The sequence below is a fragment of the Alexandromys fortis genome, unplaced genomic scaffold, assembly GCF_014885135.2.
Source record: "Alexandromys fortis isolate MF-2015 unplaced genomic scaffold, M_Fortis_MF-2015_v1.1 scaffold_37, whole genome shotgun sequence".
In the NCBI taxonomy this organism is placed as follows: Eukaryota; Metazoa; Chordata; class Mammalia; order Rodentia; family Cricetidae; genus Alexandromys; species Alexandromys fortis.
In genome coordinates, this window is record NW_026067914.1 from 2,402,684 (window position 1) to 2,428,966 (window position 26,283).

The 26,283-nt window shown below is 40.3% G+C and overlaps 2 protein-coding genes across 4 annotated transcripts in view; both read left to right on the forward strand.

Moving 5' to 3' along the window:
- C9 (complement C9) overlaps nucleotides 1-11,592 on the forward strand; it is a 35,999-nt gene extending 24,407 nt beyond the window's left edge. Inside the window, exons 7-10 of the mRNA XM_050138952.1 lie at nucleotides 2,868-3,108; nucleotides 4,736-4,885; nucleotides 5,894-6,072; nucleotides 11,363-11,592. Of these exons, the coding sequence (XP_049994909.1) occupies nucleotides 2,868-3,108; nucleotides 4,736-4,885; nucleotides 5,894-6,072; nucleotides 11,363-11,590 (798 nt within the window). The 3' untranslated portion in view covers nucleotides 11,591-11,592. The remainder of the gene's footprint in view (nucleotides 1-2,867; nucleotides 3,109-4,735; nucleotides 4,886-5,893; nucleotides 6,073-11,362) is intronic.
- A 12,779-nt stretch (nucleotides 11,593-24,371) lies between these two features.
- Nucleotides 24,372-26,283, forward strand: part of Fyb1 (FYN binding protein 1) — a 126,860-nt gene continuing 124,948 nt past the window's right edge. For all 3 annotated transcript variants that reach the window (XR_007591142.1, XM_050138943.1, XM_050138945.1), the window contains exon 1: nucleotides 24,372-24,443. Coding sequence is in view for 2 of the 3 variants with exons in the window: in XM_050138943.1 (XP_049994900.1) it covers nucleotides 24,441-24,443 (3 nt within the window). In the remaining variant the exon portion in view is untranslated. The remainder of the gene's footprint in view (nucleotides 24,444-26,283) is intronic.

Consider the following 26,283-nt stretch of genomic DNA (forward strand, 5'->3'; position numbering starts at 1 on the left):
GGCAGTAGTTGGTGAGTCAGACCCTGGGCGTTAGCTGGCAGAAAGTGTTCTAAGGGTGGAGAGTGTGCCGTTTGATTGAGACCTTAAGTGTCAGAGCATCCCACTTACAAATGGCCATGATTGTTCACACAATGACGAATTCAGTTGGAGGATTTTTCCTTCTCTACCACATGGCCTCTCAGAATGTTGTCTATGTGCTTCCTATAGAGCCTGTCTCCAAAGCAATGGTGCTGTGCTCTTAAACATGTTGCACATGAGATTAGTCTGCCTATTTTGGAATCACACTTTTAGGCTGAGACTTTAAATATATATGTGTATGTGTATATGTGTGTGTGTGTTTATATTTAAGCCAGATTCCAACGTTCACTTTGTCACCGACAGAATAAATTTAAAAATTTTTTCAGCATCGGTGTGATGCCGATCAAAGGCTTACTCTTCCTTTCCTGACATCATCACCTGCTTAGATGCTTCACCTGCATTCATAACAATAACTGCTCACTCTCCATATTTATATGTGCTCAGTTATTCAATTAGTTTGTGTTGAGAAGATGACGAGAGAGCAAATATGTAAAGGAGTCTCACCAAGCAGCTGAATTAGTGAGACCGTATCTGGAAGAAGGGCTATTAAAGTTGGGGCTCAGAGGCAGGAAGGGTCTGACGACATGGTTGTGTCACTGGAGCTGGAAGGAGAACGGATTTGGGAGGGATTTGAATCCCACAGAACCTCAGTAATCACCGATAAAGGGTAGATTTTCTCTCTGTAACAGGGGTTTGGTTTCAATTCTTGACATTCATTGTCAAATCGAAAATGGCCACTCTGGGCACTCTGTTGGGAAAAGGTTGGGTGTGTGAAGAACAAGTGTAAAAATAAAGTTTAAAAGCCAACATAAGAATCCAGATGGGACATGGTTACAGTTCAGAAAGGATAGTTCCCATCAAATCTGATTCTCGTGCTTGGAGTCTAAGCCATTGAAGGATGGGGTTGCTGATGGAGAACCTTTCAAGCAAACAAGCCAAAAGGAAGACAGGGTTAGGTTCTAGTTAGATGAAGTGTGAGAGTCTGTTAAGTGCTCAGTTGAAAGTTCCAGGTAATAAATGGGAGCTAAAAGTCTGGAGTTTGAGAAGGAGATCTGGGTTCAAGATAGAATTTTAAAACATTTTGATATCAAGATGATGCCTAAAAATCATAGGACTTTGTGGGATGAGCACACGGTTATCATACATTTTATAAGTGCAAGAGTAATTGTTAAATTTTGGAAACTTTAATATAAAGAAAACTGCAAAAGGAGAAAACCAGAAAGCACGTAGTACGATGTCCTTGAACCTTGTTGCTCCGTGTGGTCTCTGGACCAGCAGCACCTATATCGGTGGGGAGCTACCCATCAATTCCACCGAGACTTGCTAAGTCAGAACTACATGTTAACAAGACCCCAGGGGTAATCTGTTCATCCTCTTTAGCTTGAGAAGCTCCACTCTCCAGCATCAGACTCAAAAATCTTCTGAACAGAGAACAATTAACTGTGTCAAATATGCTAATGAGTCAACAAAGAGGAGGGTGATCACTGGCCTTAGGATGATGAAGGTCATCAGAAACCTTGGCCGGAATGGTTTTGTTCTTGTGAGAACAGCAGAATAGCTGTATTAGATCTAAGGATATGGGGATCTAGCTCAGGAAGGGTGTCTGCATAGCATGTTCAAGGCTCTGAACATTTACAGCACACTCCTTCCCCTCTAAGAAAAAAGGTAGATTACAGAGAAACTAGGAAAAGAAGAGTTGGAAATAGAATGTATATTTAAAAAAAAGTTTTTCATGCAATGCTGTATCTAATGAGGGCTAGGAAATGGGTAGCAACTGGTAGGGCTCACGAGGTCAGAAGAATCATTTTTGTTGTCTTAAGATGAAAGAAAGAACAACCAACTTGGAGAGCAATTATCTAAGACCTCCCTTTGAAATCAGTTGAGCCAAAGATTATCACATCTATTTTACTCCAAATCCCAAGATGCACTTCTAGTTTGTACAGCACTGAGAAAGAATTCCTGTTCCGTTTTGCTCTTCTCTGAGAATTAGTAGTATGTGGGTCAGAAGATGGAGAACTCGTTATGGTTCGTGATGTATGAAGTGAGTTCCTGTAAGATTCTTGTCAATAAAGTTCTGGCACTCACCACTGACGGCTCAGAAGCCACTCCAAAACATAGAGAGCACACACCTTCGAGCACAGAACCTAGGTCTTCAAACAAGATGTAGAACGTTCTACCACCCCAAGAAAATTCCAACATGTCCTTCACAGTCAGTTCCCTATTGAGTGAGAAGCAGTCACGGACCAGATGTCTCCTATGGCCGCTTAGTTTTGTCTGTGGCTGTGAGGGGGATGGTGCAGTGTACACTACTTTGTGAAGGACTTCTTTCAATCACCGTGTGTTTGAGATTACTTGTGAAATGGGTCAGTAGTTTGTTTCTTTTGACTGATGGCTCCAAACCCCTTGGTGTGGATGCAACACTAAGATGCTCAGCAACTTCTTTGTCAATGGATGTTTGAGCTTTTTCCTCTTTGAAGCTATGCTGCTGAATGCTGCTGAGAAATCCTGAAACAAATCCTTCGGTAAGCATTTAAAAGTGGCATTATTGTTTAGGAAGGCAGAGGAGTGTTTCGTTTTATGAGAAACTACCAGGTATGCCGTTAAAGTGTCTGACTGAGCATATCTGAGAGCTTCAGTTGCCAAACGTTATCAACAACAACAGCTTATGTCTATCCATTCTGATGTGGTCTGCTGTAGAGGTCCCTGCTAATATTCTAGGTTTTATGATTTTGTTTTAATGACAGTGATAAACGTCATATTTCTCTTTTTCTGCTGCTTTCTTAACAAAGGGAAAGGTATTCGTACATGTGAAAGGAAAGGTTCACGTGGGTAGATTTGTGATGAGAAATCGGGATATTGTGCTGGCCAAAACTTTCCTGGATGACCTACATGCTTTGCCAACCTTCTATGAAAAAGGAGAGTATTTTGGATTTTTGGAAACCTATGGCACTCACTACAGTAGCTCTGGGTCTCTGGGAGGACTCTATGAACTGATATATGTCTTGGATAAAGCTTCCATGAAAGATCAAGGTAATGCCTGGAAATACAATTCTAGTTACAAATGTGATTCTGATTGAATATTACTACTTTCATTGCCCCTTTTGAGCAAACTTTTAAAATGAAATAATCTAATAGTCCATTCCTTTGAGAGATTCTGCTCTGACCTTTGACATCTAACTGTCTATCAAGTGCATCATTGATTCCCACTTTGAATAGCTCACTTGCTCCCCAAGTACCCAACACTATTACTGAGAAATTGACCAAATCATACTATAATGGAATGGCTAGCAATGGGAATAGAGCTTCTAAGGAAACATTAGTTAAGATGTGGAAGAAGGTATAAGAAACAATGTATATAACCTATCTCTTAATCCTCCGACTTGCTCAATTTATGTATGGTGACTGTCTATAACATAGTCTTCAGTGTCGGTGGAAACTATGCTGTCTTTGAGAGGAAGAAAGAACCATTACTATTGTACAATTATGTGTTAAAATAAGGTTTAAAAGTTAGTTTGCCTTTTATGGTGATCATTATAATCTTATGAGGGTAGTTTAGTTGAGGCCATGTTGAAACTATATGCTAAAACCTACGGGAACAGGGTAATATGGTACTTCATCCATGCATCCCCTATAGTTGGGAGATGCCTTGGACCTAAAGGTTCATCTAATCCTCTCAAGAATAGAGTAGAACAGTCCAGTACAGCAATAAATGCCTGTAATCCCAGCTACTTAGGAGGCTAACATAAGAGGCTTGCTAAAGACTAGGAGTTTGAGGCCAGTCTGGGTATCACAGAAAGCCTCTGTTTCATAAAAATAAAAAAAAAGTAAACTCAAAATGACTGTGTTAACAAATCATAACAATTGCAGGTCGTGGAGGTGCTATATAATAATGTAAGTGTAAGATAGATAGATAGATAGATAGATAGATAGATAGATAGATAGATCTTTTTGTTTTCTATTTTTATTTATTATTTATTTTCTATTTATTTTATTATCTATTTAATTTATTTTATATATTATTTATTATAGAGTTATTATTTCTATATAATATTTACATATTCTATATATAAAAGACAATAGATAACAAACTATAGACTTCACAGAATTTATGGCTATAACTGCTTGGGTAGGCATATACTAACCACAGTGAGTTAACTTCCAAGATTGTTATTTGTGAGCTAAAACGAAGTTCAAATGTATATTCAAATCATGTGCCCAAAACAATTGGGTATTGTTCTGTAATTCTGTAGACTCAACTGAAACTGAGTGATCCCTCAAAAGGTTAATGTGAGGACTGAATTATTTAACTCATATAAAATGTTCAGAATAATGCCACGCATGTAATTACCATTCAGTGCATATTGGACATTGCTGTCTTCCTTGGGTATCCCAAAGGACTTTCCTATAACCACCTTGACTGACCTAAATCCTTTTCAAACAGGGAGTAAAGTTAATACATCCTCCGTTACTAAGTTGGTAGCCAAGTGAAAGGATGCTACTAGATATCAATGTCATGGAGGGAAGACATGATGTTACTATTGAGTTAATAATGGTGGCCAGAAACATAAGTATATTTGTCACAAAATAGTAAAGTTTGAATTCGTTTCTGATGTTGATAGACCATTTCAAATAATTTTCATATGAATCTCTAACGCAGGTGTTGAAGTGAATGATGTAAAGGAGTGTCTTGGGTTTAAAGTGGATGCATCCTTAAATACCCCTCTACATACCTTCTTTGATGAACCTAGCACCACAGCAACTGTTAACACAAATGATTGCACAAAAATAGGAGGAGGCGGTTTAAGAGGTAAGTATGGACTGGTTGGTTAGCCTGGGGAAGGCAGAGCCAATAGCCAAGAGCATTGCCTCCCATGATCAGCACTCCACCATCTTCGGGGAGAAAACCTGGAATCCCTTAATAACTATTTAGCTCCTCCCTAATCACTATGAGCACATATCTGTCCAAGTCGGGACTGTGCAAGGGAGGCACAGTGCTCATGGGCTGTGTATCTTTCGCAATGACAGAAAACCAGTCACTGGCAGCAAAGTGTCTTAAAGACAAGTTTCTTTTTCTCCTAAATTTTCACAAGGCCTTACATGGCTAATGTGGGACCTTGTGTCCATTACAAAGAACAAGACCTAAATCACTTTCCCAGATCGACTATCCGCTTGGCTTGATGGGTTAACCTTTCCTTAGCCCTCAACCAGTGCAGTGCCTTGCAAACATAAAATCAAACTCCATGACTCTAAATGTTTTAGACATTTTTTAAAGTGGTTCAGTTTAGAGAGGAACAGAGAAAGTGGAATAGGATTTGGGATGGGAGCAAGTTTACTTTTACCTCAGTCTTTTTAGATATGTTTAATATTTCTATAATAAGAAGATAATTTAAAGCATACTATACACAATATAAATATGAAGTTTGAAAGTTTATCTTCATTTATATTTATACAAATATATGAATATTTGTATATTTTATATATTCATCATTTGTACAAATATATAAATACATCCAAAGTCACATTAATTTCCCTATATATACTTGTATTTATATGATGAGCTATAAGTTATCAATCTACCTGGATCGAGTGTACAACCATTATTTTTCAAAACAAAGATGGTTGAAATCTATAAACTGACTGCTGAGAAAAATTCCCCTCTTAGACTATGGAGATGAGATTTATGTGCATCACATTTACACGGGAATTCAGCAGACACACTAAGCTGTCCTAGAGAGACATAATACACATTCGTCAAGGGAAGTGACCACCAGGATGCAAATGCTTCTTTCTTCAAGTCTTCCTTGTTTTGTTCCAGTAAATCTCACCAGCGACAGCATCATAAGCGGTGTCATTGCAAACATAAGAGGAGGAGCAGGGAAACACGCAGTTCTCCTGAAAGAAAAGCTTCACAGAGGAGACAAGATACTCGAAGCCAGCGATGTTGCCAACTGGGCCTCGTCCTTGGTTGATTCTCCGGCACTCATTAATCAAAAAGTAAGGACTGCTACTGCCTTTAGAAGACAGAGATGGCACTATTCAAATGCCCGCACATGACTTCCTTGAATAAAAGAATTGTAGAGAAGAAATAGTGTAATGTCAGACAACCTAAAAGGAACTCCTGGGGCTGCCTGTCACTCACTAGGTGTGGGACATTTCTGATTTTACAACACTGAATTCTGCAGATCTTCCATGTGGTTTTGAAGGCTTATTGAGATTGTTCGTATAGCGTGTATAGTAAGGGTTGGCCCAAAGTAGTCGATAAGAATGGATGGTTCTCTTCTGTTGGCCTTTGGCTCGCCATGTCTTCTCTGGGTATCACACAGCAGGAGACCCTCATCTCAGAGTCATTGTGGAAAGGATGTTCATATGTCAAACATTAAAACAAGATGAGTAATTCTTGTGATCGGAGAATTAATGCCCTCCCATTCTCTTTCTCATTGTCCAGATGGGCTGTAACTCCTGAACTTACTTTTGTTTTTGTTTGTTTTTTTTTTTTTGTTTTGATTTGTTTTGTCTTGTTTTTCGAAACAGGGTGTCTCAGTAGCAATGGAGCCAATCCTGGAACTCACTCTGTAAACAAGGCTGGTCTCAAACTCACAGAGATCTGCCTACCTCAGCCTCCCGAGTGCTGGGATTAAAGGCCTGTACTGCCAGCACCTGGCCTAACGCCTGAGCTTTAATGATCCTTCTGCTTTAAACTTTTGAGTAGCTGGAATTATAGACATGCCCTCTTTCTGATTTTTTGTTTTGATGTTTTGTTTGGTTCTGTTCCATGAGTTTGGGTCTAACTCTGTAGCCTGGCATAGGCTTGACCTCTCAGCAATCCTTCTGCATTAGTCTCCCAACTGCTGGGGATACAGATGGGAATCTGTCTCTCTCTTGCATAACGGTAATAATAACGTCCACTCCAGGGAACCCTGAGAGTCTGTAGTCTCCTGCTTACTCTTGAAGGGGAGGCAATATTTTCCAATTGTAAAGATGTAAACACGGTGGCCATTCGGCTGCGTCTTTTTATTTACTAAAATATGTATGTGTTATTCACTACTTCTTGTTTTCCTGGCACTATTGAAAAGTAGTTTTGCTTGCCTTTATAGCTTTCCACTTTCTGTGCGTGCCTTATTGTTTCTTCTCTCCAGTTAAATTTATCTTTGTTCACAATGTCGGTTTTATTACATTTTAGAAAGGCTGACATTTTTTATAGTAGTAGTTTCCAGAGAAATTTACTTCCTCACTTTATTTTATTGTCTTTAAAGGGTTCATTAGAGCTACCCAAACTATCTCTCTAATGTGGAGGAAGAACCCAGAAATTGAAAATTGCAACCAGTTCTGCATGTTGGCTGTAGAAATAAAGCCTTTAGCATATGTGCATACATAACTTTATATAAAGTGTGGGAGCCCAGACTATAACTCTAGCTGCTCGGGAGGCCAAGGTAAGAAGACCTCAAGGTCAAGGCCTACCTGGGCAACTTAGAGGAACTCTGGCTCAAAATTGAAACTGGAAGTGGAAGAAAGGGAGGAGGGAGAAGAGGAGGAAAGAAAGAAGGGGGAGGGAAGGAGGCAGAGGAGGAGAGAAGAAGGAAGGAAGGAAGGAAGGAAGGAAGGAAGGAAGGAAGGAAGGAAGGAAGGAAGGAAGGAAAGACAGAGAAAGACAGATATCATATATATAGTTCAGTGGTAGAGCACTTGCTTAGCTTATATTAATTCCTGGGTTCAACTCCCAGAACAGCAACAACAGCAACTTATAAATGAAAGGTATTGTCCCCCAAATTAGACAAAATAGAAATGAAAAAAAAAACTGGCTTGTATAAGAAAATAAAAATCAAAGGAAGCCTATTTGTTAAATATAAATTTTATTTAAATCCATTATCATGGACTCAGTAAATAAAATCTGCGACAGAGGATTTTCAATAAGGGAAGAATGGAAGATGCAGGCAGAGAACATCTAAGCTACCTTGTTCTCTCAGCTTTGTAAACCAAGCTCAGTTTGTCCTGTACAAAGGGATCCAAGACTAGTCTCTGGGAGGTTGTAAACAGTGAGCCGTGCTTCAGAGCTGGCGTTTTATATCTGGGGAATAAAGTCTCTGCTACAAAGTCCCAACTGTGTTCACTAGAATATTCGAAGACTTTCATCAGCCTAGTCAGCACGGTGCTCTGGGTTCAGTATATGGTGAATCCTGCTAACTGTTCAGATCATTAGCTCAGGAAGATTCTGTCCGCTCTAGTTGTCTGCTTCATCCTTCACAAACTGAAAGCCTAGTTCATCCACATCAATGTCCCATCCAAGGAAATGGCAGCTGCACTGTCCCAAGGACCACTTTGTAAATGCATCTTCTTATAGAGAATATTTTGAAAGGGAGAAATGGTTATTTTAAAAAAAAAATCGACTTTCCCTGCCTGTTTAAATCCCTAAAGAGAAGTGTGATACAGTTAAGTTTAACCTTGTAGCCTAGTGTGGTAACACCTACCTGTGATCCTATCTATTTAGGGTGATGATGTAGGGGTGTGGCAAGTTTAAGATTTAAGGCAACTTAATAAGACCTTGTCTCAAAAACAAAAATGCATCTCCAGATACATCTCAGTGGTAGAGCCCTGACCTAGCCTAGACAAGGGCCTGTGCTCAACACTCTGGTACCACAAAACACACACACACACAAACACAAACAAAATAAAATATTATCAAGTTTGACCTTGAAATATATTCTAAGGAGTTTCGCTCTCATAAATCTTATAGAAATGGACCTTTGGGAGAATGGTTACTAATTTCATCAGGTAATCTGTCTTCTACAATCACTACTTCACCTTTGGGTGAGGAGAAGGATTCTATTGTCTGTAGACAACATGGCAAGCCCTGGGGATGCTGAAACGATTATCTTTGTACACTATTGCTCAGAGACTTATGGGTTCTCTCCCTATCACCCTAAACTATTAAATTGTATTTAATCCTCTGTTGCAAATTGAAGCAGCGATCTTCATAGCTAGGTTGGAAAAAAAGAGGTTCATCATGGAAGAATTAGAAAGGCACATTATCCTAAGTAAAACAATTGATAATTATGATGGTAGTATATATTGCAGTATATGTTATAATACAAAGACCATGGTGGTACTATACTAAATAGAGCCCGTGGCTTTCAATATCCCAATGTCTTGCTCTTGACCTCCCTCCATACAAAGAATACAGGCCAACTACTGTCATGGTCTTCAATTTTCAGGAAAAGATGTTAATCCCACTTTCAGCCTGCTTGTAGACTGCCCCAAATAGCCTACATCTTGTCTCCACAGAGAGCTGAACACTGTTTATTTTTCCCTTACAGCCACTGTTACAATCAAATCCTTAAAATGTCAGCAGAGAGAAACTATGTCTATTACAGATTACCGGAGAGATACGACGCTTCCAACCTCTGCCGGAGCACAGGCATCTAGATGAGCGTAGCTGTAATTTAATACACTGGCTTCCTGTAAGGTTTTGTTTTGACATTGTAAGAAACAAGATTATGCAAGCCCACTTCATTTTCTGAAAGGATGTTATGTAATAAACGTTCCCTTCATGGGAACTCATGGGAAATATTAGTCTTTAATCTCATTTTGGTTCTCCTGGAAATCAGGTGCACTTTCTTATATGCACGGGATTGAGAAATCCCCTCGTGTGTTATTTCAGAGGACTAGCAGATGTAGCCAAACTCGTGGCTCACCTGGTGCAAATGGATGCGTTCTTCTGACTTGACTCTTGCTCCTTAGCGCCACCTCTGCCCCTCACCTTTTCTGGTCTCAGCGTTTCTTTGCCATTTCCCCATTTCCGACTCTCACTCTTCCCTTTGAGGACATGGGCAATCTACATTCTGAGCTTCTCAAATGCCATGAGATAATAACCTGCCACTTTGTGCTGTTGTATAATTCTGAGCAGACATGCACTAGATGGTACCGACCACCCGTGTTTTAAAGGGCCACATGTTAGCGTTCTGTAGGCTACAGCCATAATGGCACAGTGCATGCTGTGTCTATCTCTCTTCCATAGGGGTAAAACATAATTCTCATTTCATTAAGGACTACATTTGATCCATTTCCTTGATGACATTGCTAATTATTTTGGATGACTGGAAGAGATCTAAATGTGATTAATATGAAACTTGGTATTTTAGCAAGTTTTATGATAGACTGTCTTCTTAAATATGTCTACAATGACACGAGAGCTGGTGAGTGTAGGAGACAACCTCAAAACCTTTTTGTACTTACTAGAAGACAAAACTGGTCATGCTAAGGTAAACTGAGCAGAAAGGCTTCAGGGGCTGTGCTGACACCAGGGTTTAGGCCTCTTTGAAACTGTCACTTCCGCGTGGCCTTCATCTTTATCTCTTTGAACACTATTTTGATAACATTATCCAAACTGTTTCCTCCACGGGCCCTCCAGTCCCACATCTTAGATTATCTGGCCTTGACTTTCTTTTGAAGGCAAAACAAGATAATTTTTTTTTCAAAATCCAAAATAACTCTGCTACATGCTCACCCCAATTATGCCACTGTGGCGGAGTTGGGAAGAGGTTCCTTTCTTCTAAAGGGATAGAACCAACTCAAAATATGAGTAAGGGCACTGTCTTGGGGTTTTATTGCTATGATTAGATGTCATGACCACAGCAACTCTTAAAAGGAAAAAAAATTAACTGGGGCTGGCTTACCGTTCAGAGGGTCAGTCCTTTATAATAATAATCACGGTGGGAAGCACGGCGGCGTGCAGGCAGACATGGTGCTGGAGAAGGAGCTGAGAGTCCTCCATCTGGATCTGCAGGCAGCAGAGAGAGACTGAGCCACACAAGAAATGGCTTGAGTTTCTGAGTCCTCAGTCTCCTTCTCCCTATGATACACTTCTTCCAACAACACCTTCTCTACCAAGGCCACACCTCCTAGTGGTGCCACTCCGTGTGGACCTATGGGGGCCAATTTTATTGTTGACCAAAAATTAGTGGATGGTTGTGAAGCCTTGGTAGATCTTAACGGTATTGCAAATAACATCTCCCACCCCTGGCTTCCCACTGACTTGATGACAGTTTTGATATAGAGATGACCTTCTCACTCTCTTTATTTGTAAATGTCACCTCCATGATAGCATGCATTGTGACTACTTTTGATCACTAAAGTAACCTCAAAAGCTAATGTTGTATCTGGCAACAATAACCGTTCAATAAGCTTCCAGAAAAATCAAAGAATTCGTGAGTCAGTGATTGAGTGAAGGGTGTTTTACAAGTTCCTTTGTAGAAAAAAGACACAAGACTGAATCTTTTCTTTCTTACAGCTCGCCCCTATATATAATCTGGTTCCTTTGAAAATAAAAGATTCATACATAAAGAGACAAAACTTGGAAAGAGCTATCGAAAACTATATCAATGAGTTCAATGTGAAAAAATGCCATCCGTGTCAAAATGGAGGCACAGTGGTTCTCCTGGACGGACAGTGCCTGTGCTCCTGCCCACCCGCATATAAGGGGATCGCCTGTGAAATCAGTGAACGAAAGTTCACTTAAGGTGAGATGAACTTATTTTGATATTTTTAAAGACAATAGTATTCACCATATGGTTAGATAATATAAAAATGAACTCTTAAATTATTTTGTCATGAACTCCTATACTATATTACATATAGTCTAAATATATCAGTACTTGCTAAGATTGACAAATCAGCCCTCATGATCCATTTTTAACATCATCTACCTCTACATATTATTTAAATAGCAATATATACTATAATATAAAATATATTGTATAATATATTATATATAAGCAAATTGATTGTATAACTCCCTCTCCCTTACATTCTTCTGTACTTTTATTGTTTCCTTTCTTCTCTGCTTCATTTCTTCTTTTAGTCTCCTGGTTATGCTAATCTATAGGCATGATAGAGACATGCAATCCGGAACCCAAATCAATTAATATCTCCACTGAATGCTTTATAATTTCCCTAGGAATGAGTTTTCTGCTTGTGGGCACCCCACACTTTCCCTTAGCTATTCCAGCATCCATTTCCTTGACCTTCCCAACACAAGCTAAACAGCTCCTTCCACTGTGGAAATGCGCCTCATATTTGACTCTAAAGCATCATTTTCATCCTGGTGCCTGGACAAGTGTGCTTCATGGTGACAGACAGCAGTGGGAAGAACATATGCACGGTATATGGTCCCAAAGTTGAAGCCCGATTCAACATGAAGGTTTTACATCTTTTTGTTTTCTATAGGAAAAAAAAAAAAGCAAATCCAGGTTCACATGGAAAAGGGGAAAAGTATACCAGGACTTTCCAATTTCATATCCCACCCCGAAATGAAACCTCACCGCCAAGTGGAAATCTGCTTGCTTCATGGAAATCTTACCAACCCCTGAAGTTTTCTCTCTTTTCGGTCCACAGTGCCTCCCCCTACCCTTTAATGCCTATAATGCTTCCATTTCTTGTTCCTTAATGAAGAGTCAGCAGTGAGATACGCCAGGACTGCCTTTTCCCACAGGCAATGCCAATCTCTTGTTAATAAAGCAAAGTTAAATTAAAAACAGAACGTTGTTCTAAAAGGCTTTAAGTAATTGCCAAGCTGCTTTGCATGATTAATATATTCCACCAGTCCCATTACTGAGTCTGTACCATGTAATTTCGCTCTTATTTACGTAGTTGTTTCATTTGCCTGTGCGTTTATATGTGCATGCGCTCATTTGGCAGATGCTGAATGCCTACTACAGGCTCAGCACTCTGCTCCTATTGGGTTTTGATGTCCAACTTAACTCTGCGTGTCTGGGAGGGAAGGCTGTGATATGTACACCAAAAACTGCCGGGTTAAGACTTGTGAAATGGCCTCTGTTTTGCAAACAAAACAAACTCCAGCAATTTCATACAGTTTAGTTTTGAGTTATCAGGCTTCTGAGCTGTGTAGGGTAAGGCTGCCCAGAGAAGGAGCTGATTAAAATTGGCTATAGTCTTTCCACGAAACAGCAGTAGAGTCTGAGGTGTGTGTGTGTGTGTGTTACACACACACACAGAGAGAGAGAGAGAGAGAGAGAGAGAGAGAGAGAGAGAGAGAGAGAGAGAGAGAGAGAGAGAGAGAGAGAGAGAGAAAGAGAGAGAGTAGGAAAGGAGGGCAGGACAGTAAGACTGAGCACACATGTGGACCACCACACATGTAGAGGGCAGGAAACAACCTCGGTGCTGGTCACTGCCTTCCACCTTAAGACAGGGTGACTTTGCTGATTGGGTTTGATATTTTTCTACTGTACACACCCAGCTAACTGGTTTTCATGTTTCTGGGGATTCTTCTGTCTTTGATTCCCAACTCTCCAGAAAAGACTAAAGATGCTCACACCAAGTGTAGACTTTTTACATAAACCCCCAAGATCCAAACACAGGTCCTTGTGCTTACACAGAAAGCAATCTTATGAACCAAGCAAGTCTCCTAGACCTGAGAACTCTTGGTTTTAAAAGGGTCTGAAGGAAAGGAGGGGGAAGGTAATGGAGGGAAGGAGAGAATGGAAATAAAGAGGAGACAGAGAAAAATAGTCAGAGAATAAAGAAATGCGGTGGGGAGGCAAAATACTAAAGGGAAAATGTAAAACCAAAATTAGCTACCACATAATTAAATACAAATATCATATAGCATGACAGTTCCACTGTTGCTCTTACTATTAAATATTTCACACATCTATAAATTTAGATTTTTTTCAGTTCATAGAAATTCTCAGTGATTACTGAATACATAAATTATTCATAGGCAAATAATTTCAAAGGTGGAAGTTTAAACTAAGCATCAAGACTTTAAACAGCAAACAAAAATGTTACTAGCTATGGGATGCATTGTGATACAGAATAATATTATTAAATTTATTATGGGTGCAATACTCAAAGTGCCAGGCTTCCTGGAACTTAAATTGTGTCCGGTGAGTTCACAAGAATTTCTCTACTCTGCATATTCTGTACCTGAACACTGAGTTAATTAAAAAGAATTGTAATTTGTTGGATACACAAACATAAATTCTAGACTCTGTTCTTAATCTACTGTTGAGAGGTTTTGACTGGGAATCTTGGATCAAAGGAAGTTACTGGAGTAACTACTAAGAATCCTTTTAATGGTTCTGAATCGCAAATGTCAGAGGATAATAGGGTGACACGGCTGCTCCATCTGTCACCCCACTGATCACCAGGCCTGCTTCAGCTGATCTGGCTCATCGTGTGTCCTCTTCCTCCCTCAGCACTCCATGTGAGTCCCTCTGAAACTCAGTCAAAAAGGAAAAGAAATGACCATCCCCAAATAAAGGAGAAGTGGCCTTTGTTCAAGGGTAAGAATAGCCACAATCCCCTGTTAGAACCCCTAACAGCTTTTCAAATGTCCAACGGAAAACAATAAAAACTTGGTCAGGCCTCCTCGGTTCAATTTATTCATTTATCATAGTCGGGAGAGGAATGTAACTGTGGGGATGGTCTCAGTCCATTTACTCATTTTCATACTCACACTCGTTCTTTCTTTCTCCTCTCTCTTCTCTCCTTCCCTCACCCCTCCCTCTCCTCCCCAGAGCTATCTATAGACCTAGTAATTCACTACCAGGTTCTTTATTGGCAGCACAATTCTCTAACTTCAAATGTAAACTGTCTGGCAAACTACGTTTCCAGCAGGGTGCACCCTTGAGACATCAAAACAACCCAATAGTCCTCAGTGCACAGCAGGAAGTCTCTAAGTCTAATGGAGGGAAGACAACTAGACAGCAAGAGTGACAAGGACCTGCTGGGCAAGAGGCAGTCTATGCCCTCATTGGTCTGTTTTGGAAAAACCAGTGTACCTTTGTCCATGCAGTGGCATGCAGTGTGGCTGCCTCATCCCACATGCCCTCTGAAGGAGCACGCCATCATTCTGGGAGAGACGTGTATGAGGATAATTGTCCTCTGAAGTCCACACTAATATTAAAAACTCTCACACTAAGCCACTATTGAAAGAGGCCGTTATTGGGATCTCTGTGAGTTCGAGGCCAGCCTGGGCTACAGAGCTAGTTCCAGGACAGCTAGGACTACACAGAGAAACCCTGTCTCAAGAAAGAAAGAAAGAAAGAAAGAAAGAAAGAAAGAAAGAAAGAAAGAAAGAAAGAAAGAAAGAAAGAAGGAAGGAAGAAAGAAGAGAAAAGGAAAGAATTAAGAAAAGAAACCATTATCAAAATGACTCAAGTTAATTAGATAGGTGTTCATGTTTCTTGGTGCTTGGTGGGCTAAAGAATGACCAGAGATTTGCTGGGTCTTCACACTCTGCCTTTTATTGTACTCAAAATTTGGGCTGTTTGTTCTTGTTTGTTTGTTTGTTTGTTTGTTTCGAGATGGGGTTTCTTTGTGTAGCTTAGACCAGGCAAATCTTGAACTCACAAAGAGCCGCCTGCGTCTGCCTCAGGAGTGCTGGAATTAAAGGCATATACCACCAATGTCTGGTTTGTTTATTCATTTCTTATCACTGACAGTTAAAAGAAAATCAATATTCTGGGTATGAAAAAGTATCCTGACCCCAGCCTTCACCATTGTCTGTCATTTAACAATAGTGTTTGTCCTAAATAGTTACTTACGAGAGGAAACCTAAAACAGTGGGCTCAACATCCAGTTAAATTTTATTTTGATGAAATGATTTTATTTTACACACTCATAATTCCCAGGATAGTTAACATCTACCTCTCCACTTCCCCCACCCCTGTCCCTTCCAACCTAATCTTATAGCAAGTAAATATTACTATGCTAAGAAGAGCAAATTGTTCTAAGAAAAGAATCATGTGACAGCTTGACAATGGACAAGTGATTAAACCTTTAAGCCCTAAATAAATATGTTCAGGGATAGTAATAGGTCCTTCATGGAATTATTGATGTACAAATTCATTGAGGTCAAGGTCCCTCGAGATCTTTGCACCTAATAGGCGGCCTATAGTAGTGATTACTATTGTCATCATGCAAGGTTATTGGTCAAAATGTACCATTTGTGACATTACATAAACAAGAAGATTCTACCAGAAAATTGAGGAAAAACAGTCCGTGGCAGAACACCTTAGTAACTTGTCTCTAAAAAATAGATTGGTGGCCTGGTTTTGTTTTGAAGATTGTCGTACAGTGGGCTTCTATAACAACAAATACTAAACAGTGGCTTCTAGCAACAGAGCTGTGTTTCTTGCCTGTGTTAGAAGCTGGTGTGACAAGATCAAGGTAGCAGCAGACCCCATGGCTGGTAAGAATGATGTATGGATCACACGTGGCATCTTTCCATGGTGTTCTTAGATGGCAGAAGGAGAAAATAAACTCATGTTTATGAGCATTTTAATCCATTTCACAAAGGCTCTGTTCCCATGACCTCGATGGTTCCCAGAGTCCCTACCTGTTCTTGCCTTCACATTTAGGATTAGGTCTCATTTTATTGATTTGGGGGAAATAAGCATTCATAGCAAGTAGTTCTTGCTTTTTTAAAAATATTATTGTGGTCAAATATTGGTAATATTCAACTTACTATTTTGGCTGGGCATGGTGACAACCTTAGGAAGGATTATAGGATATCAGAAATGAGAGTAGCCTGGGTTACATTCAGAGGCACTTTCCAAAAATAAAAAAATAATTTTAGATATCCGGCAATAAAATTAAAAAAAAACTATTTTAAGTATTTGTAAGTGTGTGGTTCAACAGCATTAAGTACATTTACAGTGATGTACAACATCCCCTGAATTTCCTTCTACCGCAAACTGAAGTCCTGTGCCTATTGAAGCAATGACTTCAATCTCCATTCTGCCAGCTCTGGTTCCAGCTCGTCTATTCTCTGTTCTAGGAATTTGCCTACATTAGGCATCACTTATAGATGGGACAACCGAACAGTTGTTCTTTTGTGTGTGGCTTATTTCGCTTAGCATAACATGTCAAAGTTCATCTCTGTTATAGAGTATGTTAACATATAACTTGTTTTGTTTTACTTTGCTTTGGTGATAGTCTCTTGGAGCTGGTGGCTACCTTGAATGCTTGATCCTCCGGTCTTTGCCTGCTAAGTGTTATGACTATAGACCTGCGTCCCAGCACTAAGCCTCATAATTGTATTTTGGGGTGAGATAATATGACACATATACACTAATTCTCCATTCTTTCGTGATGGACACCTGAGTTGCTTTCACATTTGAATAATGGTATTCAGGCAATGAGTGTGTAATTATCTCATTGAGTCTCTTTTAACTTCACTCTTAGGGGCTGTGTGTAGCTCAGTTGGCAAAGTGCTTGCTCAGAATGAATGAGATCCTGGGTTCAATCTCCAGCACTCTGTAAGTCCAGGTGTGCTGGTATACACCTGCAAAACCAGGAGTTGGGAGGTAGAGGCCAAAGGATCAGAATTCAAGGTCATCTTCAGTTGAACAGTCAGTGTAGGACTAACCTGAAATACATGAGACCTACAACCTAAATAAACAAACAATTCTACATGGATATACCTAGAAGAAGTGTTGCTGGATCTTTGTCAACCTATGCTGTTTGTTGAGCAATGCATTGTTTATTTTCCTAACAGTTGTATAATTTTTCAGTCTCAGTAATAATAATGACCTGTTTCAATTTCTTAATTTCTAACCAATATTTGTAACTTTCTGCTTTTTTTATATAACAGAAATCCTCATGAGCATGGAGTATTATCACAAAGTGGCATTAACTTGAACTCTCCTATTAGTGATATTGAGTAATTTTAATAGACATTATTGGGCATAAATACTTTCAATTTCTGTGCCTATTTTGAATCAAGTAGTTTGCTGTGTTGTTTAGTTATAGGAGTTCTTTATATATGGTGGATACTAATCCCTTGTCAAGTATTTGCTTGATCTTCCATTCTGGAGTTCCATTTTTAAACTATCGATGGTATCCTTTGAGAGACCAAAAGCCTTTAATGCCACTGAAGTTCATTTTACATATTTCTTCTTTTGTTGACTGAGGTACTGAGGTTATACCCAAGAAATTATAAGATCCAAAAGTCAGTGTTCCCACACTTCCCCCAGTTTTTCTAAGGGTTTTATAGCTTTATTAGTTCTGATATTTGGATGTTTAGTATATTTTATCAGATATAATATCAGGCTCCAGTCCACTCCTTTGCAGGTATATACCAAATATTTCTAGTATCATTCATTGACTTAATGATTTTTTGTTCAAACCATATGGTAGATTACTAAAGTTAATAACCCAAGAATAGATCAAAGAAAAGACAGCTAGAATGGCATTAAATTGCTTGAAAAATCAGATTTAATAAATTTGTTTTCAAATAGACGTTATAGTTTCTTCTAGTAACATTAAGTAAAACCACTGACTTCCAAAATGCCCCATAAGAATGCCTTAGTGTAGAGACATGGCTCAGAAACTAAGAACTACATCTTCTCTTCTGGAGGGTCAGGATTGGATTCCTAGCCCCCACATGACAGCTTGCTAGTATATGTAACTCCAGGTATGGAGTTCCAATGCTCTTTTTCTGGCCTCTGTGGGCACTGACCACACATGGTACATGGATATGCATGCAGGCAAAACACTTATGTGTAGAATAATAAATGTTTAAAAAGAATGCATTGGTGGTATCAAGAGGCAAGCATGGCTGCCTTCTAAAATGTACCATACAGTTAAATACAGAAGCATTCCCATTCTGACCACAGGGAAGATTGTCAGAAAGTTACAGTCATGTATGGATAAGCCAATAGCAGGTTGAATGATTCCATATGTAGAGGGGCTTCCTGTCTAGTGGACCTTAGCCCACAAATGGAGAATTGGAGTGGTTCTAAGCTACAAAGAGTGAGGATATGGCAGAAGATGGAGGGAAGCTTATGGAAAAAAGAAAAAAAAATTAAGATTTTTTCTAAAATGTACTATTTTAAAGAAATTTGTGAAAACATTCTAAAAGGAAACAAGATATGAGCTCTGGTAACTAAAAGGAGACAAGATATGCCTCTGGTAACATTTACGCTATTTTGAAATGAAATTGCTTCTATCTTTAGATACTGAGATAAGACTAAAAGTTTGCCCCTTATTTTCTCTCTGTCTGTAAAATTACAAGGCATGGCTGCCCATTTGCCTACTCTTATTGATCCTTTCTGCTCGACAAGAAACTTCAGAAGGAAGGAACCTAGGAAGGAAGAAGAAGCAGGAGGAGGAGAGGAAGAGAAAGGTGGACAAACAAGGACAATGCAAAGATCCACTCTGTGTGGGGCTTTTCCTCTCTTCTGCCCGCTATCCAAGTTAGCAAAGGCAGAATCCAAGCCCTTGAAGCTGTATATGCCAAAAGACACAAAACTACGATTAAGAGATTACATTTAGATGTGTTCCTCAGAAGAATAAGCATGAACTAAAGAAGTAGGAAATGAGCCGGGCAGTAGTGACGCACACCTTTAATCCCAGCACTCGGGAGGCAGGTGGATTTCTGTGAGTTCAAGGCCAGCCTGGTCTACAGAGCAAGTTTCAGAACAGGCTCCAAATCTAGGGAGAAACCCATCCCAAAATAAATAAATAAACAAACAAACAAATAAAAATTAAAAGAGGAAGTAAGAAATGGAGGGCACAGCCAGCAGACCCAGAGAGATTCAAGTCCCCAAATACCCAAAAAAAAAAGGATAAGCCATGAATTAGGAACAAAAGAGCAAAACCACAGGTATTCCAACAGGAATTGCACACAAACTGTGTCTCCTTTTTCTGCTCGTTGTCCACATGATTTGGCTTGGTGAAAGCCGACTTAGAATCCGAGTTCCTTTTCCATAGTCCTGCTACTGCTTAGTAAATAGTCATCCAGGTTTGCATGGGAAGGGTAGCTGTTCCTTGCCCTTCTAGAGTTTAAACATAATTTTCGCTTTTTATTGAAACATATTAAGAACTCTCCTTTGACCAAAGGGTAAATACATTTGAAAGTCACTGAAAGTAATTAACATTCTTTCTTCCAGATACTTGATGTTCTTAATCATTTTTTTAGACTTTTATTTTAATTTTATACATTTCAGTGTTTTGCCTGTATGTATGTATGTCTGTGTATCATACACGCCTGTGACCAGAAAAGGGCACTGGGTCCCCTGGAACTGGGGTTACCAATGGTTGTAAACTAGCTGGGCATCAAACCCAGGGTACTCTTCAAGAGCAACAATTGCCCTTAACTGCTGTGCCATCTCTCCAGCCCCTTAACAGCGTTGCTTTTATTATTTTCGATTATAAATATGCATGTGTACATGTTGGTATGCACACAGAAATCTAAGTGCCTGTGGAGGTCAAAGGCTCCAGATTCCCCTGGAGGCCTAGTTATAGGTGATAACTATATGTCTAGGTGAGCCACCCTACATAGGTGCTGGAAACCAAGTCAAGTCCTCTGAAAAAGCAATAGTCGCTCCTAACTGCTCAGCCATTTCTCCGGTTTCCAGCTCCTTGATGTTATGAAACACAACCTGCTTTCCTAAAAATAGGAAGAAAGAGAAAGAAAAAGACCCAATGCTTTGAAAACAAAAAGTAAAAGGAGGCCCGATTAAGAAGTGCCCTCTCTTCCCCAATTGGCTTCCTTAACTACGCCGGCTGTCTTTCTCTCTTCCTGACTGTTCCCTATCTGGCCGAGCAGAAGCCTTAGTTTCCTTGAACTCCTTGAACTTCCTGAGTCAGAGCTGTCCTTAACAGGCACAGTGTAAATGCACGTGAGTCAAAAAAGACAGACACTAATAAAATGGTGGCTTTAACTGGTCTTGCCAGTGGGTTGGGTGTGGGAAGCTGGGTCACTAGCCACGTCTGATTTGGATGCATCCTCAGAGCGCAGCAGTGCCACCGTCCCAGCATGCACTTCTGTTTCAGCAGAGCAGTCGCCCATGGTGGGCTTTGTGGGATGGCATACGCGTGCAGTATCAGCATACAAAGCCATATCTGTTTTAATCAGATTCAAAAAAGAACACAGGAGTCACAAATAGGTCTTTAAAAAAAAAAACACCTAATTTATAATGTAGGGGTCGGGGGTAGAGGGCAGTGTGAAAAATAATTCTCACTGAGGAGGTACAATTTAACGCAACCCACGTGACGGCATTGAAGCATAAAAGACAAACACACTGAAGAGCATCATCTCGGGTGTATTCAAAAGACTCCAGAGAAAGTGACGGGGGGGGGGGGGTGCTGAGGAAACTCCCAGGAGGAGGTGACATCACCATCCCTGTGTTCTCCTCTCTCTGTATCTCCTATCCAGGCATGTTAGTGTCGGGTACATGAAATAGCTGTCTGTTAAAATCCTCCTGGTTATAAAGAAGAAATGGTATCAGAAATCATGTCTCCCCAACTTTCTATGCAATGTCCACCATGCTCCTTTGACGACATAACTGATAAAGCATTAGCAGTGTTTAAAAACATGATCCCTAGTGGAACTTAAATTCAGTCCTTGCTCTCTCCTTCATCTACTGCAAACTGACTTTATCTTTTATGTGCACTTGGTTCCTTTCACACATCCGTGTCTCTGGGCTTCACCATTTCCATAAAGTCACCATGGTGACCACGGGACATGCATGCTCCTTTCTCCTTTGCCTGAGCAGGAAAAAAAAATATTTCCTGCAATGCAAATGGGAAGAGAGAGCACGGACCGCACTGTTTGAAGAACTATCAGCACTCTGCATTCCCTGGGCGACTCCTCCCTGCCAGGCTCAGGTATCGGTTCAGAGCTCAGGCTGAGAAAATGCAGCTTGCTTTACCTTTTGAAGATGATCCCAAGGCATTGATGCCTGTCTCTGGTGTATTTCCTGTCTCCTTGCATTAATCAGGGCCTGGTGGACTTAGCTGAGTTCACAGGAAATAAGATCGTTTTATTTTCCCTCATCGCAAGGTGGAATGCTTCGCATGACCTCTATAGTTCCAAAAATAAAAATTAGAACCTGTTGGGTTTTTAGAGTTAGGAAACACAACCCCTTCACCTTCCCTGTCTCAGCCAAAGTGGCTTCCTTGAAACTTCAGCAGTAACAAAAATTTACCTCACCCTGCGTTTAGAGACAAGCACAGGTTCAAATGGGATTCAGATAACTGTGATGATTCTGCAAGTTTCCGTACCTAGAGGCTGGTCTAACTGGCTACACTTTTAACAAATGACTGCTAAATTTAGCATGTCATTTTTATTCAGTTTTGGGTATAAAGAGTACGGTGATACTAAGAATAAGACATCCTGTAGCATGTAACGAAATGCCTTCAAACACTTGGGCTCACCTGGGAGGTTTAAACAAATCCTGATGTTTAGGCTTCAACCCAAGAGGGCCTGGTTGAGAGGCTGAGGGGGTTTGCATATTGGCAGGTTTTAAAAGTTCACCAGGTGAGTCTAGTGTGCAGCCTCGCTAAAGGCCATTGTTTCAACCCTAACCAGTACCTGTACTGTGATAGTCTCCGTTCCAGCAGAGCACTTCTGGACAGTTCCACCCCAATATCCTCGTGTCCAAATGAGTCACATCTAAAAGCTTGCTTTCCATAGTGCTGCTTTGCCCTGAGTGTCCTCCTGTATCCATGGGTTGTTTATAGGATGTCAAAAGCCAGGCAGTTTCCAGTTGCTGCCCACCACCCTCGATTAGGACCACACCTTAAGCTCCACTTCTCTTCATAATGCGTAAAAATGTCAGGGCAATCACCAGACTGCTCTGTAGCCTAGCCCTGGTTTCCCAGCCATATCTTGCTCTTTTTCTCCAGCAATAATGCTATCTACATTTATTTATTTTTATTTATTTCTGTTTGTTTTTTTTTTTTGAGGGCATTTTCTAGACAGGATTTCTCTGTGTAGCCCTGGCTGCCCTGGAATTCAATCTGTAGACTAGGCTGGCCTAGAACTCACAGAGATCCGCCTGCCTCTGCCTCCTGAGTGCTGGGAATTAAAGGTGTACACATTAATTCCATTCAGCCCCTTTATTAATTTTTTTGGCTATCTACATTTTTAATCGCAAGCTGTTTCTTAGAAATACTTTCATATTAAGAAAGAAATAACAGACCTGGGCGTGGTGGCGCATGCCTTGAATCCTAGCACTCAAAAGGCAGAGTCAGGCAGATCTTGATGAGCTCAAGGCCAGCCTGGTCTACAAGAGAATTCCGGGAAGTCAGGTCTGTTACACAGAGATACCCTGTTTCGATAAATCATAAGGGAAAGGGGGAAGAAAAAGGAAGAAATAACAGAGAATATATTTGTTGTTTAAGGTTTATTCTGTATGGATATGGTAGTGACTAAAGATAGCTCAGTGTCCTGTACAGAAACTTAGTGATCTTGGGCTTAATAATCAAACACCCTAGAACCTAACAGAAGAGCTAGAAGCCTGGGGCCCAGAGCTCAGGATTCAGCTGCCTTTCTTTGGCTGTGGAACAGAAAATTACCCATGCCCTTGAACTCACTTTGATGGCAAACTCTGCACTCAAAATAAACGAGCTAAATCATGCATCAGGATGTTCTTGGAGTGGCTGATTGGGAATGATGAGGTCTGAGAAAAAGATAAAATCCCCTGAACTATAGCTAGTTCAGAATGTATCTATTTAGCAATGTGGGTGTCAAAAGCAGCCGGCACTAACAAGCATTGCTCCACGATTAAGAAACCCATCTCTTAGCTTAATGTTTACTGCGCTTTCTGAGTGCCATGAATGACATTCTGGGATAAGCTTCATGAATAGTACTGCCGCTTAAATTCTACAGCAGGGGCTCTAATGTATTTGAAGTTGTTGAGTGAATGCTCAGGTTCTTTTCATCCTTTTTTAATTTTATACTTATTTTTTAACTGAACTGGTATGCATTCAAACTTGAAAAACTGAAAAACAGCATAGGACAAAACAAGAAATACTTGTTATACCTCCAGTCAAGTCAATAAACTATTAGCATTTTATTGTGATCCTTCATAAATGGATGGGTAGATGGATAGATAGATGGCTAAATAGATGTGGACAAACAGTAGATTGATAGCTATAGATGGATGGATGATTGATAAACATAAGATATTAGATAGACAGACATAGATAGATAGATAGATAGATAGATAGATAGATAGGCAGATAGATAATCAACAGGTACATTCACATGCATCCCAAAATAGAGGCTGTTAAGTATAAACAGGTTAATAACCCTGAGAATTCAGAATCCAGACCCTTTTTAAATTTGGTGTTAATCTTTCAGCCCCAAAGTTTCCCCTACCCCTTTCTCTCGGGTTGTTAACTATCACAAAGAGAAACCTGGCCAGTCATACAATGTCCCTGGGCTGAGATAAAATGCAAATCGAGCCTTCCATATCAACGTGTGAAGGCTGGTTAGACCACACTGCTCAGAAAAGGAAGTATGCTCTTCACAGCTAACTTGCACACTCATTGCCGGCGTCACAGCCTTTGCAGGGTCGCAGAGTGCCAAGGCGTAGCAGCTCTTCCCAGCAATCATGGTAAGTCCCCGATCTTCTGGCTCTCGGGTCTCCTGGCAAGCATGCCAGTCTTCTGTACTGGGGAAGACAGGGCTTATGGTCAGGTTCTCACTGCCTGTAGCCTTGTCCCTTGCCCACTCTTGTCCTTGTGTGGAGGAAGCTGCTGCGTCTATGATGCCCTTTGAGATCGAGGCTTTGGGAGTTCCCTTTTCTGAGGCTAGCTGTCAGAAGGGAGGAAGGTGTCTGACTCAGAACCAAGAGTTGAATTCTTTGTCTTTGACACTGAAGAGAACGGTTGAACGGGGCAGTAACATAGCCACGGCTCCCCGGTGAGAGCTTTGGGTCTCAGACCGAGATCCTCAGGCAGCCTTGCTGTTGAGGGGTGCCACTTGGCAACGACATAGGGGATGTTGGAAAAGGAATTGCTGTGTTTGAAAATGCATTTTATTACTTTAATTAAGCAAAGAAAGCAAAGCTTGAGTCGTCCAAACCTTAGGGACAGGCTGTGTTCCCAAAGTTAATCGGCAATCATTATTGGAGCGCATTAAAACAGTGAGTGGGTTCCCAGGTGTGTCGCAAACCCTAGCTTAATTTATAGCGCAGCTAGGCTAACACACCGGCATTCTGCTCCACCAATTTCCCATTATTTATCTAAAACAATTTAACTTTCTCCAAATGGTGTGGGACTGTACTCCCTGACTCAGGAAGAGAGAGCCATTTTTCTTTCATGTCAAGACCATCTCTGTACACCACCAGACACCCAACAAAGACTGGGAATATGCCATCCCTTGTCCCGATACAGACACAGTTGCTGGACTACAGTTGCTGGACTACATTTGTTGTCATGGGGAAAGCGAAGGGTTTGAGGGTAGAGGTCAGTGCAGTCGGGGCGAGAGTTGCAGAGTCAGAGGGGAGGGGTGTGCACAGCACTGAGGAAATGGAGGTGCACAGCCCTCCCAGAAGCTATGTCTGAGGTGTCACCCACCCCGCAGTCTCTCCATGCGGACTCTATTGGGTCCAGGATTCTTCGAAAAGGGCCTGACTTTGTTACTGATGCCATCTTCCAAACTAAAGGGGAGCATTGTGGTTTACAGCTGCAGGTGGGTTTCTAGAGAAAAACGGTGTGACGATTTCCGAAAAGAAAAGAAACTGAACTGACTAGCTATTTCTCCAGAAATGCCATTTTCCTACTGTAAAAGTAAAACACATTAGTTGAAGAGCTTCTTAGAAACATAGATCTATATAAATGAAACAATAAAGAATTCTATAATCCTAAGGGACAATCTATACATTTGTGCATAGTCTCCTAGGATTTCATCAGTTTAAATACATATAAGTATAATTTCCTGTGCTATTGTAATGTGTAAAGCCATTTCTCACTGCATTTTAATTTAAAATAGCTTGGCTAATATCTAAGTTATAATGTCATTTTTAGTGACGGGACATTTCAAATAATTATGTGGTATCTGTAATGTATCTAAATCATTTTCATATGATTGGAGATTTCTGGTATGTTTTTCTCTTATCTCTCTCTCTCTCTCTCTCTCTCTCTCTCTCTCCAAGTGGACATTTCAGTTATTTTTGTTTCATTCCTCCTTTTCCTTACTGTGATATAGAAAAGCTCATCATAAGCACTGATGATTTTTCATTGACAAAACTATCAGAAAATGACCAAGAGGGGAACACACACACACACACACACACACAGTTATTTAAGACTTCCAATACCAGTTCTTTTCTTATGGATACATTTAAAGTTTGCCTCTTGACAGTGACAGACATATAAGTAACCCCTCTGCAATACTGTAAATGCATGCCTACCTTTGTTTGTTTGTATGTGTATGTGTGTGTGTGTGTATAT